Source organism: Pithys albifrons, chromosome 27 (genome assembly GCF_047495875.1).
Source record: "Pithys albifrons albifrons isolate INPA30051 chromosome 27, PitAlb_v1, whole genome shotgun sequence".
NCBI classification, from domain to species: Eukaryota; Metazoa; Chordata; class Aves; order Passeriformes; family Thamnophilidae; genus Pithys; species Pithys albifrons.
In genome coordinates, this window is record NC_092484.1 from 3,677,027 (window position 1) to 3,694,466 (window position 17,440).

At 50.6% G+C, this 17,440-nt stretch overlaps 1 protein-coding gene across 7 annotated transcripts in view; it reads left to right on the forward strand.

Annotated features, from left to right (window-relative positions):
* Positions 1–17,440, forward strand: part of RFX2 (regulatory factor X2) — an 88,592-nt gene that overhangs the window by 48,686 nt on the left and 22,466 nt on the right. For 4 of the 7 annotated variants that reach the window (XM_071578121.1, XM_071578117.1, XM_071578115.1 and 1 more), the window contains exons 3-6: positions 1,839–1,931; positions 2,871–2,950; positions 4,771–5,038; positions 9,391–9,465. In XM_071578121.1, the coding sequence (XP_071434222.1) occupies positions 1,839–1,931; positions 2,871–2,950; positions 4,771–5,038; positions 9,391–9,465 (516 nt within the window). The remainder of the gene's footprint in view (positions 1–1,838; positions 1,932–2,870; positions 2,951–4,770; positions 5,039–9,390; positions 9,466–17,440) is intronic. The other 3 variants (XM_071578119.1, XM_071578118.1, XM_071578120.1) reach the window with 3 other exon arrangements.

A 17,440-nucleotide genomic window follows, 5' to 3' on the forward strand; every position in this document is an offset into this window, starting at 1 on the left:
GAGGAATAAGAGGATGGGTGGGTGTAACTCTGCTACATCCTTCTCCAACTCCCAAGTGAGCAGGAGCAGCTGCCATGGGATGCTGGTGGAAAGGAACAATTAAACATTGTGAATTGGTGGGAATATTCAATTCACCAGGAGCTGTGGACATTCCCATGGAGTGATTTGGGTTTCTGCTGTCACCTCCCAGCCTTCCCAACTTCCATTTCTCCTGGGGAACATTCCTTGTTTGTCTTGCAATGACGTGGATATTGCTGGGCAGGTGTCCCAGGGATCATTAGTGGGAATTTGGCTGTGCCAACATGAGGACCAAGGTCAGAAAACCCATCAGCTTTGGATTATGAAGTGATGAAACCCCATCAGGACACGGAGCACTGAGTGGAATCCATGGACTGAGGAGCACCCAGAGGATTGTGGGATGGTGCTGAAGAGGAGGAGCATCCAGAGCCTTCCCTTCTCCCCAGCAGGACAAAGCTCCAGGAATGAACTGCTGGCAGCATCAGTGGTGTCAGGCTGAAGCCTTTGGGGCTGTTGGTCACTGGTCCACCTTCCAGTGTGAGCAGAGGCTCTTGGAGAAGGATGTTCTCATCCTGCAGGTTAGGGATGATCCACTGGTTTGGGTGGAAGGCAGTAGGAGCACCCAGACAGTGAGGAATGCCTGAGCTGGGCAGCTGTGCCAAAGGGGTGTCCTTTGGCAAAAGCAATGCCAGGGAATGGGTGAAAAGTTGGAGAAAGGAAAGGATCTTGCTGGGACTTTGGTGTTGGTGGCACTACCAAGGCCTGACTTCAAAAAGGGCTTGTCATGTCCCCATCCTGCACTTGTTATAACCAATTTTGGAGGCAAAATGGAGCAAGTGATGGCTGACATCACCTGTGTCCTTACTGCAGGCTCAGCTGCAGGGTCTCCAGTCTGTCCCAAATGGAGCAGCTGCCTGGAAATGTGGGAAATCATATTCCTGTAATTCTGCTAGAAGAGCATTTCTGGTTGTTACAAAGGGCACGTTGGGAGGGTGTCAGAGGGCTAAAAATCATAAATATGTATGTGTAAGGCAGCCAGGAATTGTCAAGGTTGCTTCTGTGGGATTGTTTGGCCCCTCTTTGTCCTGCTGGGTATTTCTCAAGCCTCAAACCACAGAGGAAGTGTCCCCTTGGAGAAGCTTTAAAAGGCCATACAGACACTTGGCTCTGTTCCCACAGGCCCCACTGGAGCATTTCTTTCCATCCACCACATCCCTATTTTGTTTTGCTGGATCTTCAAAGTGCTGAGCACTCTGAGATGAGTGACAACCTCAGACTGAGTGTGGAGGGTGACACATGGAGCAGGGGGACAGTGGAGGTGACAGAGCACAGGCAGAGTGACCATCACAGGGCAGCACAAAGCTGTCTCTGAAGGGAGGAGATGTAGAACCACCTGAGGTTTTGGAAGAAACCAAAAGGGATGTGGCACCTTGGAGGGGTTGCAGGAGGCAGAGTGTGGTTTGGTGTAGCAGCTGTAAGAGAAGGAACTTTGCAGCCTCAGGAGGGAAATGTGAATGTGTGAGAAGTGGTTCTTGTTTAGCTGCTGCTGAACCTCATTTGAGCTCCTCTCACCAACCAGCTGTTGTCTGTTCTTTCCTCTTGTGGAGATTTAAAGATGATCCATGGCAGGAATTGTGGGTCCAGCTTTGCCCAAGTTCAGGCTGGCATTGCCCTGGGAGGGTGGGGACCACAGGGACACTGAGGAAGAGCTGCCACTGCTGCTGCTGGAGGGGCTGTCCAGGAAGGTTTGGCAGAGAACACCTGACCCACCTGTGTTCAGGACTCCAAGTAAGTGTCTGTTCCTGTATCTTCTTTTCCAGAGGGTGTTGGTCCAAGCAACAGGCTCTGCTCCCAAAGGAGCTCAGATGCAGCAAATCTCTGTTCCCAACAGAGTCCAGCAGGTTCCACAACAGGTAATAAATGCTCTGGGGTGGGACACCACTCAGGGACACCCCTGTCAGCAGGTCCTCATGTCCCACACAGTGTTTGAAGCTGCTGGAAAAATCTTAATTAAAGAGTTGTGGGCAATCAGAGAACTGGGATCACTTTATCCTGCTCCTCCTTTCTTAGACTGATGGCAAAAGGAACTCTCAAGACGTTTATAGCTTAGAAAGAACCTTCTCTGTAGCAGTTCATGGCTTTGAAGATTTGATGGATTCGTGCTTTTGAAGATTTGATGGATGCTTTCACCTGCCATTTAAAAGCATTTGTTAAATCAAAGTTAAATTAAAAAGCAATCCTCCTCAGGAAAGATCATTTCAGAGGCAAAGTGTTTGGGATTTTTTTTTAATTACACAGATAAATTTCCTGACTGCACGTGGCTCCAGAGAAAGGCCCAGTGCCAGAGCAGTTATTTTTATTTATCTGAACTTTGCCTTTTGCAGTCCTGGTTTCCTGAGAAACCAGTGATATGTGGTGCTGCTCCATGTGGACAGTGATTTGGTTTTTCCTTTAGTGAGTTTTTTATTTGGTTGGGGAAATAAAAAACTTGACAGAGGGCAACTACATCCCTCCCAGGCCAAAAAAGAGGGGGCTGAGGTGCAGGAGGACAGTCCAGCCCCTCTGGAGGAAGAGCTACAATGATCTCACCCCTCTTAGTCAGTGCTGAGGAAACTCAGCTCCATTGTTTCCACTCCTCATGGAGCAAAAGCTTATTTATCTATTTTAATTTGGCCTTTGAAAATAAAAATATCCTTTGGGATTCCTTTGAGGGGGGTTTGGTTGTTTTATATTTTTTTCTTTTCTAAAGAAACCCTCAGGGCCAAGGTGAGGTTGGCAGCAGTGTAAGGCTGTGAGCTGCAGTTTCTCCTGCTGTTCCCAAGCAATCCAGAACTTTCTGCTGCCTGTTCCAGGTGCAGTCTGTGCAGCACGTTTATCCAGCCCAGGTCCAGTATGTGGAAGGAGGAGAAGCTGTTTATACCAATGGAACCATGTAAGAGCCTCCTGCTGGCTGCAGCACAGCCCTGTCCCCCCCCAGCTCCCAGCCCTTCCATCCTCCTGGGCTCCTTCCACCCTGGCACTGCCCAGGAATAAAAGGAGGGAGAGCAGGAACAACCATTTCACCCATTCTGTGGTGTGTATGGGGTGGTTTCAGCAGACTCCAGCCTTGGAGGAGTTGGTGTCCTCATGGAGGGGCTGCTCTCCAGGGAGTCCTGCCCTGGGGTTTCCCTCTGCCCAGCACATGGTGTGGGCAGCTTTAGGAGCCAGAGTGTGGCTGAAAGAGGAGGATGAGGGTGTTGGAAGGATTCACAGAATCAAGGAATAGCTGGGTTGGAATCTTAAAGCCCTTCTCATTCTGCCCCCTGCCATGGGCAGGGACACCTTCCACCAGCCCAAGTTGCTCCAAGCCCCTCCAAGCTGGCCTTGGACACTTCCAGGAGTGGGGCATCCTCAGTTTTTCTGGGCAACCTGTGCCAGGGCCTCCCCCCTCTTCTAGTTCCCTCCTTCCCCTGTCTGCAGTGCCCCATTTTGGGCCTGGTACCCCCTGGGATGCTCTTGGTCTTCCATCCTCACCCCATTGAGGAGCTGCTGAGCTCTGGGCTCTGCCATCCCTTTGGCTCCAGGGCTGATCAACATTGTCAGCACTGACTTTCATGGAACCATAAAATCATGGAATGACCTGAATTGGAAGGGACCCCCAAGGATCACCAGTCCAACCCCTGGCCCTGCACAGACACCCCAACAATCCCACCCTGTCCCCCAGAGTGTTGTCCAAACCCTCCTGGAGCTCTGGCAGCCTTGGGGCCGTGCCCACTGCCCTGGGGAGCCTGGTCAGTGCCCACCACCCTCTGGGGGAAGAGCCTTTCCCTGAGATCCATCCCAACCCCCTGGCACAGCTCCAGCCCTTCCCTGGGTCCTGTCCCTGGTCCCAGAGCAGAGCTCAGGGCCTGCCCCTCCACCTCCCCTCGGGAGGAGCTGCAGCCCCCGAGGAGTCTCCCCTCAGTGTCCTCTGCCCCAGCTGCACAAGCCCATTGCCCTCAGCTGCTCCTCAGACCCTTCTCCTCCAAACCCTTCTCCAGAGCCCCTTCAAACTCTTCCCCTCCAAACCCTTCCCCTCCAAACCCTTCCCCTCCAGATCTTTCCCCTCCAGACTCTTTTGCCTCCAAACCCTTCCCCTCCAGACCCTTCCCCTCCAAACCCTTCCCCTCTAAACCCTTCCCCTCCAGACCCTTCCCTTCCAAACTCTTCCCCTCCAGACCTTTCCCCTCCAAGCCCTTCCCCTCCAAACCCTTCCCCTCCTAGACCCTTCCCCTCCTGACCCTTCCCCTCCAGAGCCTTCCCTTCCAAACTCTTCCCCTCCAGACCTTTCCCCTCCAGACCCTTCCCCTCCAAACCCTTCCCCTCCTAGACCCTTCCCCTCCTGACCCTTCCCCTCCAGACCCTTCCCTTTCAAACTCTTCCCCTCCAGATCTTTCCCCTCCAGACTCTTTTGACTCCAAACCCTTCCCCTCCAAACCCTTCCCCTCCAAACCCTTCCCTTCCAAACCCTTCCCCTCCAAACCCTTCCCCTTCAAACCCTTCCCCTCCAGACCCTTCCCCTCCAGACCCTTCCCCTCCAAGCCCTTTCCCTCCAAGCCCTTCCCCTCCAAGCCCTTCCCCTCCAGACCCTTTCCCACCACAAATCTGCATTTCACCCCCACCACCCCCACTGAGAGCAGAGTCCAGGCTTCTCCCCGGGGTGGTGGCTCCCCCACAGTGGAGTTCCCTGTGCCCCCCCGTCCACGGGCTGATCTCTCCCTGTGTTCCCTACAGACGAGCTGCCTATTCCTACAGCAGCGAGGCGCAGATTTACGCCCCCGCCAGCACCGCGCCCTACTTCGAAGCGCAGGGAGGAGGAGCTCAGGTGACTACAGCGACATCCTCCTCTCCTCCTGCCATTCCCTTTCACAACATGGTGGGCATCACCATGGACATTGGGGGCAGTCAGATCATCTCCGGCTCGGGAGCCTGTCTCATTCATGGGGGGCTGGAGAGCTCTAGGCAGTCCCTGTCTCACACCTCACGCTCCTCTCCAGCAACGGTATGTAGCCCTGCAGGGGGTGCAGCTCGGGGGCCACCAGTTGTTCCAGGGGCACTGAACAGCCTTCAGACAATAAAATAAACCTTCCTGTGTATGTCTATAACGTGCCATGAGTGCAAGGGAGAGAATACACACTGGTGGTCCACACCAATTTTTGAATTAAACTTTGGAACATCCCTCGTGCTGGGCAGAGACTTGTCAGACTTCCCAAGTGGATCACTGGAATTATACAGAATTATTAATCTTCTGTGGCCTTGTGGGTTTCTTTTTTTTCCCCCCAGGCAAAATATTTTGGCTTCCCAATGCAACACATTTGTCTCTATTTACGTTTTCTAACATCGTTTTCTATTTACGTTTTCTAACCTCGTTTTCTATTTACATTTTCTAACACGAGGCTTGACTTACCCAAAGTAATGAAATATATTTTTAATCATGAACAGACCTGAAAAATTCTTCACTAACCCAGTGCATAATTAGCACATATGTTATGTCAAGCTGATCATGCCAAGTGCACAGTGATCCAAAAGTCTCTGTATGTGTATCTCCTACACCATTGTGTATTCTGTCCCTGCCATATCTTACAGGAAATGTACTTTAGGGATAATACTGATCAAACAAATGGTTTAAAGCTCTCCTTTTTTAAAAATACTGTCCTTTCTGCTGTCAAGGAGGTGCTGGCAGCCCAGCTGTACAGCTGTGTGGGCCTGGGGGTTCAGATACTCACCCAAAACAGCCTTGCTGCTGTTGGAAGCTCCCAGGGATTGATTTGGGAATCCTGGGGCACTGCTCACCTTCCTCCCCAAACTTACGTGTGTTTATACTTTTGTGTGTAAATATAAATAGAAATCAGGTGTAATTCAATGTATGTGGCCAGAATTTCAAATGAGAGCAGCATCACCCAGGGAGAAAATCAGGAGCTGTTTGTTGCTGTTACTCCTGGAAATCCTGTTAAGTTTAATAATACAAAGAGTCTGTGCATTAAGTTTATTTTCCCTCTGAGTTTTAGGATTTAGGCTTCATGTTTTTTGCATCTTTGTGCCTTGAAAGGTTGTCTTGTGCTGGAGTAAATGCAGCCTTAGGTAGGGAAAGGGGACAAGCCCTTGGTTTGGGTGGAAGAGGAGATGACATGCTGGGTTAGCTGGGGTTCATTTCTTGGGTGAGAATTGTGTGTTTGTGTTTCAACTGTTCATAGTTAAAAATGAGCATTGGAGCCCTTGAGTTTTGTTATTTGGGAGGAAGCAGCTGCTGATCTTGTCACCTGCGTGGGACTGTGCCTTGCAAAGCTGCACAACATCTCTTGGGTTTTGGGTTGTTTTTTTTTTTATAGTGTTTGGGGTTTTTTAATCTCCATGGTGAAAATGTGTCAATAGAAATGTGCCATGCACAGATTTAGTCTGGGGCTGTCACACGAGATAAGGCTGTGCAGTAAAACAACATGAAAAATCAGGAAGTGACCTTTATGAAAATGAGATAAAGTCACTCTTTCATGTAGAAATGAACTTTCTGAAGGTATTTTAACATAAAATGTCTGTGGAGGGGCTGAAGAGGGTGGAACAGAGCCTGGCAGATAGTCCAGGGGTCTGTCTGTGTGTGGCTTTCAGTTCTTCCAGCACAGAGCACAGTTGGAGGGGATAGAGCAGAGCCATGATAACTTCCTAGAATTCCACATAATCCTGGAATCGTTGGTTGGGTTGGAAGAGACCTTAAAGCTCATCCAGTCCCACCCCTGCCATGGGCAGGGACACCTCCCACTGTCCGGGGTTGCTCCAGCCTGGCCTTGGACACTGCCAGGGCTGGGGCAGGTTCTCCAGACACCCATAATGTGGATGGGTGGCTTAAGGAGAGCAGGGACTGAATCCAGTCAATGGGCAGAACAATATTTTTCATTGCAATGTCCTGCCTAAACAGAGAGGGGGAAAAGCTGATGTTAAAGAGAGCTGGCAGGATGTGGTGGGGCAGGACTAGGAGCTGTGTGGAGAGAAAGGAAAGCAGAGCTCCTTCCATGTGGCCTTGGGGTGCACCAGACAGGGGGTGGATATATAGACCCTGAGATCAGCTCAGTTGGTGAAAACTTGGTTATAATAATGCCAAGGTCATGGGTTCAATCCCCTGTGTGGGTCATTGACTTAAGAGTTGGACTCGATGGTCCTTGTGGGTCCTTCCAACTCAGAATAGTCTTTGAATACATATCTGTGAATCTCAGTGGTGGGAGGGCTGGGCAACAGGACAGGCAGCAGCCAGGAATGGGGAAGGAGAGGGATTGGAGCTGGGTGGAAAATGGGGTGTTGAGGGTTGGGGCAGAGCTGACTCCAAGCCCTGGAAAGCAAGGAGGGTATTTCCAGAGGAGACCAAGAACTTCAAAGCTTCAGAATTATCAGTGGTCTTAGAGCTGCCTCAGGAGCTTGAGGGGTGTTTGGGAAAGGCTGCATTTACAGTAAAAAAATGTTCCAATATTCAAAGAAACCTGTCTTCCATATCTGCTCAGTAATGATGTTCTGCTCCATGGACAGCCCTGGACAGTGTCTGTGCCAACACAGCACTTTGAACCTGCATCTAAATCAGTCTGGACCAAGAGGAAGCCCTTGGGATGTCCCACAAGTGGGTCCTCAGAGCTCCTCACCTTCCTGCAGGGCTGTTGAAGAGCTTTTAGTCTTTCCCCTGTATTATTTTTGCTGCAGGTGGGAGGTGTCCCTTTGTGTGGGACACTGAGCAGCAGCCAAAGGGGCAGGGAGTGTTTCTGGGCTTGTGTAACAGGGATTGCTCAACCAGCTGGAGGAGAGGAAGGAAATGGGGTCTCCCTCTAGCCCTGACTCATTTCCTGAAGGCTGTGTCAGCAGTCAGGCTTTGGTTCCTCGTGGCACAGCAGTGTGAGAGTGTTCTCAAAGAAAAAGCTCCTCTTAGACTGGCCCTGCTTTGAGTTGGGTGACAACATCCTGAGAGGTGCCACAGTGGTGGCACTTTGGGGTGGAGACCAAGGGCTTTGTGCTTGGACAGTGCCACGTTCACCCCTGGAGGTGGCACTTTGGTTCTGGGGTGTCCCTTCAGCAGCTGGGGCTGGTTTGCTCTGCTGTCCCACCTTTGAGACAGAGGTTGGGTTTGTAAAGGGCTGGTTTTATCTCAGCCTTTATCTTCACCCTGTGGTGAGTCAGAGCAGACTGTGAGGATGGGAAGGAGGCCACAGCCACATCATCTGCAGATGGTTTGGGCATGTGCCTGCAGAGGAGATGTGTGCTAAATGAGGACAGATGTTGGAGATTGCCCTGGCAGATGTGCTGCCTTGCCCTGCCTGCACTCCCAGGGTTTGGAGAACATCTGCTGGGAAGGCACAGCAGGTTCTGCTCCTACAAGTCCCTCAATGTTTGAGGGCTTTTTTTGCCTTCCTCTCTTGCAAAAAGCTTGAAGAGGAGCTCTGGGAGCAGCAGCCACCTGGCAAGGATCTGCCAAGGGAGTGCCAGGAGCAGAAAGGAGACGACCAGAAGGGTTCAGGAGAGGGTTGGGGCAGAGGCAGCAGCCACAGCTGGGATGAAGGCAGGACAGGAGCCAGACAGAGGGAGCTCTTCAAGAGCCAGGAGGCCCCAGCTGGGCCCCCTTGAGATGAACAGCAGTGAGCACAGGGAGCATCAAGATGTGCCCTCCTGTTTGCTGGGGCAGAGCTCACTCAATCAAAACCTGCTTCTTCCTTCCAACCCCTTTGCAGTTCTCCTCAGTGTCTCAGAGCCCTGCCCATTGCAGCTCATGCCCTCTCTGTGCCAGCCCTCCTTGCACCCCTTTTATTGAGTTTTCTTTTAGCTTTTGACAGAATATGAAGAGATTGAAAACCAAAGTCACTCCTGCCAGTTCTCCTTGGAAAGTAAAACTGCAGCAAATCCTTGACCTGCTGCAGTGGATCTGTCTGGTGATGGTTTGTCCTCAGCAGGAAGGGGAAAGGAGAAGGAAAATTGCCTTTTTTTAGAAATGGGCAGTGCTTTTAGTGGGAGATAAACCCCCTCCTGGCCTGGCTCTGTCACCCCATGGTGGTTCCTGCTGTGTATCCATTTAGGAGAAGGAAAATTGCTTTTTTTTAGAAGTGGGCAGTGCTTTTAGTGGGAGATAAACCCCCTCCTGGCCTGGCTCTGTCACCCCATGGTGGTTCCTGCTGTGTGTCCATTTGCATGTCCCAGTAACTCCTCTGCAGCTTCATCCACACGGACTGTGCTCATCTGTTTGCCTCTTTTTCCACAAGCTTGTTGATATAAAGCATTAATCATTCAAATATTAATAAAGAAACAATAATCCTGGCTGTTGCTAACTATCTGATTTCCTTTCTTTTTCTTTTTTTTCCCTTTTTTTTTTCCTGTGCACATTTTCTTTAGCTTGAAATGGCGATTGAAAACCTACAAAAAAGTGAAGGGATTACATCACACAAAAGCAGTTTGCTCAACAGCCATGTAAGTGCCAATCAGAATTTGCAACCTTTTCCCTGCTTTGGTGGGAGAATTATTTGTAGCTCTTTGGTGTTTTCAACAGCAGGAGTCACTCCAAGCAGCCTGTGATGGAGCTGTGCTGCCCAAACCAGCCCATTCCCAAAGAAAAAGAGTCTGCCCAAAGTGCCCTGATAATGATATTTGTTGCTGAGATGCTCTGGAGTCTGTTAATTTATTTATTCATTTCATCTGCCTTGCAATGGAAATTTCTGGCACTCAGATAAACACATTTGAGGAAGTTCTTCCACTGGCAATGAAAAATGGCTGGAAAATCACTTGTAAATCTGAATGGTGGCAGATCTCAGATATCCCCCAGACAGGACAAACCAAAAGCTGCTCCTGTGAATGCCTTGATTCCCTCTCTCTGTGCCTCAGGAAACCTGTTCCTGTGACAATGCTGTGTTCAATCCACGTGCTTTCCCCCCTGTCCTTGCTGTGCCAACAGTTTCCCTGCTCTGTGTGGAATTCCCACTGTTCTCCCAAGCCTTTGCATCCTGGTTTGTGGCTGCCCTGCAGTAACACTGAGCACTGAGGTTTGAAGGGTTTGATTCAAGTCTTGGTGAAGTCTTTGGACCTGCCTTGACTGTGCTGTGTTTGGGTTAAACTCAAGCATGTTCTGCACTGATAAATCACAGTGCACAAAGTGGTGCTTCTTTCCTTCTAACAGATTTCCTTTGGCTTTGTGTTTGGGGGGCAGATTTGTTGTCAAAATAATCCTTGGCTTCTTCACTGTGGAGAAATTGCCTGAGAAAACAAAAGGAACATTAAACCAGTCTGGTGTCAGACTCCAGGCCAGGGCTCCTGGGGGAGCTCAGTCCTTATTTCAGCTCGTGGAAGTGGAAGGTTTCTGGTTGGAGTTGGAAAAATAAACCTGCAGGGTCAGGTTGGCAGTCCCTGTTCTGGGCACCTCCTGCATCACTCCCATCCCAGGCTGTGCCAAGCCCTGAGTGCTGAGCAGGTCCATCCCAGGATTGGGTTCTCTGCAGGATTGTTCTTGTTTGTCCAGCACAGGGCAGGATGGGTGGCTCATGGGGTGGCATTGAAGGAGGTCTGAAAAAATCCAGGAAAAGTGCAGAGGAAAGAGGAGAAGATTTCACCTGAGCAAAGGCTGTGCAGGAGGGAGTTGGGGCCCAATCCAGCCTCTGATAGTTCCTCCCACCCTTGTCCTGGAATAACAGAATCATAGAATCAGCTGGGTTGGAAGAGACCTCTGAGATCATCAAGTCCAACCCTTGATCCAGCCCCACTTTGATCACCAGATCATGGCACTCAGTGCCATGTCCAGGCTCACCTTAAAAACCTCCAGGGATGGGGAATCCACCCCCTCTCTGGGCAGCCCATTCCAATCCCTGAGCACTCTCTCTGCAAAGAATTTTGTTCTGATATCCAACCTATTCCTGCAGGGTAGAAGTGCAGAACTGCCTGAAGGGAAGTTCTGGCCAGCTGGGGGTTGGTCTCTTCTCCCAGGCACTCAGCAATAGGACAAGGGGGGGCTCAAGCTCTGCCAGGGGAAATTGAAGTTGGATCCATCAGAAAAAACTTCTTTGCAGAGAGAGTGCTCAGGGATTGGAATGGGCTGCCCAGAGAGGGGGTGGATTCCCCATCCCTGGAGGTTTTTCAGCTGAGCTTGGCCGTGGCACTGAGTGCCATGATCTGGTAAAGGGACTGGAGTTGGAGCAAGGGTTGGACTCGATGATCTCAGAGGGCTTTTCCAACCCAATCCATTCTATGCAGCACGCTGAAGAACCAGACCAGGCTGAAGATCCAGTCTCCTCCAGAGGTGGTGGAATTTCAGGGCTGTTCAGAAGAGGGTTGGGATGGATCTCAGGGGAAGGTTCTTCCCCCAGAGGGTGGTGGGCACTGACCAGGCTCCCCAGGGCAGTGGGCATGGCCCCAAGGCTGCCAGAGCTCCAGGAGGGTTTGGATGATCCTCTGAGGCACAGGGAGTGACTCTTGGGATGGTCCTGAGCAGACCTGAGGGTTGGATTGATGACCTTGGGGGTCCCTTTCAGCTTGGCATCATCTGGTTGCCCAGGGAGGCTCTGCAGACTCTGCCTGGGGAGGTTCTCAGGACTCTCCTGAGTGGAGGGAGGGACCTGAACTCCCATGAAGGTGAGCCCTGATGGAGTGGGAGGCTGGAATGGAATCCCAGAGTGGCCGGGTCTGGAGGGAGCTCAAAGCCCATCTCATGCCAACCCCCCTGGCATGGGCAGGGACACCTCCCACCAGCCCAGAGTGCTCAGGGCTCCATCCAGCCTGGCCTTGGATGTCCCCAGGGATGGAGCAGCCACCACCTGGAGACTGGAGGTGGCCAGAGCAGTGCAGGGTGTGGGACACCCCAGTGAGAGCAGCAGGAGAACCTCTCCCTGCCTCTTCCCCAGCACAAGGGGTGTTTCACTGCCCACCTTTTCATGGTAAAAAAGGAAAGCAAACACCAGACAGAGGATTCCCATCCCAAATTCCACGGGGCTGACTCCTGAGGCTGCCAGGCTGGTGCAGGAGGCCCAGAGAAAGCAGCAGGTGACTGATTTGTCAGGCCTGAGACCAAAGCAGGAGGAAGTGAGGAGATGATGCTAATTGCACTTAGTTGGGACTTAATTGCTTTGAGTCTGCAGAGCTTTTCATTGTGATTTCTCCCTCATTTGCAATTTGGCATTTTGCAGATGTGTTAATTATTGGGGTCATGGTTTGTTTTGTTGCCATCAGCAGATGTTTGTGGCAGGAAATCTCTGTAATTCTTTTTTATTAAAGGTATCTCAGGCAAGAGGTGTTTTTTTACATAAAAACATTTGACCAAAGAAAAGGTGAAATGGAGCCACACTTGGTTACTTCATTTGGCTTCAAAGTTATTTATTTAAGTGCACTTGGAATCTCAAAGGTGGGAGGTGAAGCTCATGTTGTACCCAGAGACCCACAGGATGTTTCTGGTGGAATAATGTCACTGTGGGACTGTCCCTGAGTGGCCCAGGGGAGGGCAGATCATTATTTAATTGCCAGTTATGAACTTGCAGGTGATGCAAAGAAATTGGAGAAAAATTAACTCCAATTTTTGTACAAAACTGCCCAAAGCTGGAGGAGTTGGGTGCTGTAACCTCAGGCCCTGTGGCTCCTGCATATCCTGGATATCACAGGAATAGGAGGAAAATGTCATTTTTCCTCACTGCCTGTAAACTGAAGTACCAAAAAACCACAAAGTGAGCCCAAAAAAAACCCCACTGGAATTCTTTGCTGGGATTGAATGGCTCTGTCCTAACTCTGAGCTGGACTGAACCTGATTTAGAACCTGCTGCAAACACCTGAAATATGAACCACAAATTGCTGCTCACTGGGGGGTTTTATATTTCCTAGAAATGCCCATAAGAAACTCTCCAAACCTGGATTTTTGGGGGAAAAAAAAAGGGTTTAATCTCCTCAGCCAGCCCTGATTTTTGACATCCTTAACAAGCCATTTTTGGAGCAAACAAGGATAAGGTTTTTGCTAAGGAATATTTTTTTAAGGAAAGCAAACAGAAGAAATAAAGTTAAGGTGGAAATGAAAATTAAATGTTCCCCTGTAATGGCTGTGACAAAGAGCAGCATTTGGCTGCAGAGTGGTAGTTTTATTGGAACCTGATTGAGGCATAAAGAGAAATAAAACTGGAGAGTATCTTGTTGTCACACAAAATTCAGAAAATAAGCTGAATGAGGGATCCAAATGGAAGGAATCCTCAATATTCTCCTTTTAAGTGCTTTAGCTGTTCTTACTATGCAGGAAAAGCAAAAATCATGTTTGGGAAATTATTTCCACCCTGGCAGATTTCTGTTTCAAGCTCTTTTGTGTGTTTCATAATAGATTTCTAATTCAACAGTGGGAGTTCATATTGTGAAACTCTGTAATGTTTAAAGGAATATACAAAGACATTTGCAGGAGAAGGAAGCTGGAAGATGAAGGAAATCTTCTAGAAATACCAGGAATTAGAATAAAAATGTCCAGGATCACATTTAAATGAGAGGGTTTTACTTATAGCTAAATTTTCTATAGTAATACTCCTGGAAAAGCTGGTAGCCCATGGCCTGGACAGGTGTACCCTCTCCTGGATTAGGAGCTGGCTGGAGGGTCCAGAGAGTGCTGGTGAATGGAGCTGCATCCAGCTGGTCACCAGTGGTGTCCCCAGGGGTCTGTGTTGGGTCCAGTCCTGTTTAACATCTTTAGTGATGATTTAGATGAGGGGATTGAGTCCATCAGCAGCAAATTTGCTGATGACACCAAGTTGGGAGGGAGTGTCGACCTGCTGGAAGGATGGAGGGACCTGGAAAGGGATCTGGACAGGCTGGAGGGATCTGGAGAAGGACCTGGACAGGCTGGAGGGCAGGAGGGCTCTGCAGAGGGACCTGGAGAGACTTGAGGGATGGGCTGATTTCAATGGGATGAGGTTTAACAAGGCCAAGTGCAGGTCCTGCCCTTTGGCCACCCCAAGCCCTGCAGTGCTCCAGGCTGGGCACAGAGTGGCTGGAGAGCAGCCAGGCAGAGGGACCTGGGGGGACTGAGGGACAGGAAGCTCAACAGGAGCCACCAGTGTGCCCAGGTGGCCAAGAAGGCCAAGGGGATCCTGGCCTGGATCCAAACTAGCGTGGCCAGCAGGCCCAGGGCAGTGACCCTTCCCCTGGACTCTGCCTTGGGGAGGCCACACCTTGAGTGTTGTGTTCAGTTCTGGGCCCCTCAGTTGAGGCAAGAGATTGAGGGGCTGGAGCGGGGCCAGAGAAGAGCAACGAGGCTGGAGAAGGGACTGGAGGTGGCACTGAGTGTCCTCTGAAACACCTCCAGGGACAGAGAATCCACCAGGTCTTGATCCAACCCCACTGGGATCACCAGCCCAGGGCACGGAGTGCCAGAGTGATCCCAGTGGGGTTGGATCAAGGCTTGGACTTGATGAGCTCAGAGGTCTCTTCCAAGCCAAGTGAGAAGAGAAGAGCAACGAGGCTGGAGAAGGGACTGGAGCACAAGTGCTGTGGGGAGAGGCTGAGGGAGCTGGGGGTGTTCAGCCTGGAGAAGAGGAGGCTCAGAGGTGACCTCAGCACTGTCTGGAACTGCCTGAAGGGAAGTTCTGGCCAGCTGGGGGTTGGTCTCTTCTCCCAGGCACTCAGCAATAGGACAAGGGGGGCTCAAGCTCTGCCAGGGGAAACTGAAGTTGGAAATCAGAAAGAAATTCTTTGCAGAGAGAGTGCTCAGGGATTGGAATGGGCTGCCCAGAGAGGGGGTGGATTCCCCATCCCTGGAGGTTTTTCAACTGAGCTTGGCCGTGGCACTGAGTGCCATGATCTGGTAAAGGGACTGGAGTTGGACCAAGGGTTGGACTTGATGATCTCGGAGGTCTTTTCCAACCCAATCCATTCTATGATTCTAATATGCAACTTTTTTTTATTTTTTTTAAGGCTTAGTAAATAAATTGCTGATACACATTGAGTAACTTCCAGAAGATAAATAAAATAAATGGTTTAATAATTTGAAAGAACCTTAAGCAATAATCTTTTAACTGTAAGGGATGGGTCAAAATCAGCACAGATTTGGGCTACTTCAAACTAAGTTCCTGCTGGTTTTTTGTGTCAAAATCACTTTTGTTGGAGAGAACTGAAAGGGTGGGGGTGGCTCAGGGCTCCAGAGGGACTTCTGGGGCTTCCAGGGATGTCCCTTCTGCAGGTGACAGCACAGAGGACCTTTGGGGATCATTAGCAAAGACCATCTCTTGGATCTGGGGGGATTTGGAGGTCAGGATGGTACTTGTGGGGTGTCACATCAGGGAGTGTCTCAGGTGGTGAGGGAGGGGGGGAGGGTGACAAGGAGCTCTGTGAAAAGCAGGAAAAATGGCCAGGAGATGTTCTTCTTCCAGCTGTGGCAGCCCCTGGTCTGCCCCAAAGGTCCTGGTCTGCTCCAAAGATCCTGGTCTGCCCCAAAGGTCCTGGTCTGCCCCAAAGGTCCTGGTCTGCTCCAAAGATCCTGGTCTGCCCCAAACGTCCTGATCTGCCCCAAAGGTCCTGGTCTGCTCCAAAGGTCCTGGTCTGCCCCAAAGATCCTGGTCTGCCCCAAAGGTCCTGGTCTGCTCCAAAGGTCCTGGTCTGCTCCAAAGGTCCTGGTCTGCCCCAAAGGTCCTGGTCTGCCCCAAAGGTCCTGGTCTGCCCCAAAGATCCTGGTCTGCCCCAAAGATCCTGGTCTGCCCCAAAGGTCCTGGTCTGCTCCAAAGGCCACCAGGACTGAGGGGTCCACTCACTGGAAGTTGGGGCTGATTTGGATCAAACCCAATTCATGAATCCCAGGATGGTTTGGGTTGGAAGGGCTCTTAAAAATCATCTCATCCCACCCCCTGCCATGGGCAGGGACACCTCCCACCAGCCCAGGTTGTTCCAAGTTTATCCAACCTGGCCTTGGACACTCCCAGGGATGGGGCAGCCACAGCTGCTCTGGGCACCCTGTGCCAGGGCCTGCCCACCCTCCCAGCCAGGAATTCCTTCCCAATATCCCACCCAGCCCTGCCCTCTGTCCATGGGAAGCCATTCCGTGTCCTGTCCCTCCATCCCTTGTCCCCAGTCCCTCTCCAGCTCTCCTGGAGCCCCTTTAGGCCCTGGAAGGGGCTCTCAGGTGTCCCCAGAGCCTTCTCCAGGCTGAATGAGATAATTTTAACTGCAGAGCTTTGCCTTCAGCTCATTCTGTGCAGCAGCAGCAGCAGCAGCTCAACTTTGGATCTGTGAATGAGACCCAGAGCACTCCGAGTGAAGGTGCTGAAAAGCCTTTGTTGGGAGAGTGAAGTGGGATGTGAAGAGAACTCAGTGGAGTGAAGTGACAGAGATGTCACCACAGCTCAGGCTGTGCTGCCACTAATGGAACCCCCCAATTTTGTGGTGGATTGGGACCTTAAAGTTTCCTCAGGGGAAAAAGGGAGGACAGAGATGGAGTTTGTGCCTGATTCCAAAATCTGCTTGAACTGTTGGTTGTAAGGAGATGGTGTGGCTGATGTTTTGGGATCCACACCTGAGGGGTTTTGCCACCAGTCTGGTGGGAATGCAGCTGGCTCTGGGGGAGCTGAGGATGGTGTGGCTGATGTTTTGGGATCCACACCCTGAGGGGTTTTTGCCTCCAGTCTGGTGGGAATGCAGCTGGTTCTGGGGGAGCTGAGGATGGTGTGGCTGATGTTTTGGGATCCACACCCTGAGGGGTTTTGCCTCCAGTCTGGTGGGAATGCAGCTGGTTCTGGGGGAGCTGAGGATGGTGTGGCTGATGTTTTGGGATCCACACCCTGAGGGGTTTTGCCTCCAGTCTGGTGGGAATGCAGCTGGTTCTGGGGGAGCTGAGGATGGTGTGGCTGATGTTTTGGGATCCACACCCTGAGGGGTTTTGCCACCAATCTGGTTCTGGGAGAGCTGAGGCTCCCAACACAGGGATGGAGGTCTGGGCAGAGAGGGGAGCCTGGAAAATGTTAATCCCAAACATTCCCTGGGACAATGAAAGGGCTCTTACCAGTGCTGGTGGGTTTAGTCCATTTGTACATCCAGTTCCTTCCCAAATTCCCTTAATACAACACTTATTTCATTGATGCTGAAGTCATTTGGTCAATTAAAGGAGGCTTTAAGAGGGGCTTTGTCGTTTTGCATTTTAATTCCTGTGTGCTGGGCCTGCCCTTTCAGACTGTCTAGGTTTAAATAATTGATATTAATTTCAAATTTTAATCAAGGGAAATGTCAGAAGATCAGGCAGTAAATTCTGCAAAATAGATGGATCCCCTCAGATTTTGAAGGTTGCTTTGGCAACCATTCATTTTATTGTTAAGGGAGCAGTTTCAGCCACGCCAATCTTCAAATTAATAAAGACTTTGCAGCAGATTTGCTTCCCTGAAAATTTCTTCCTCTTAGGCAGTATCTTAACAGCTGTTTTCTTGGCAAACACAAGTTCTTACAGCTTCATTTTGGC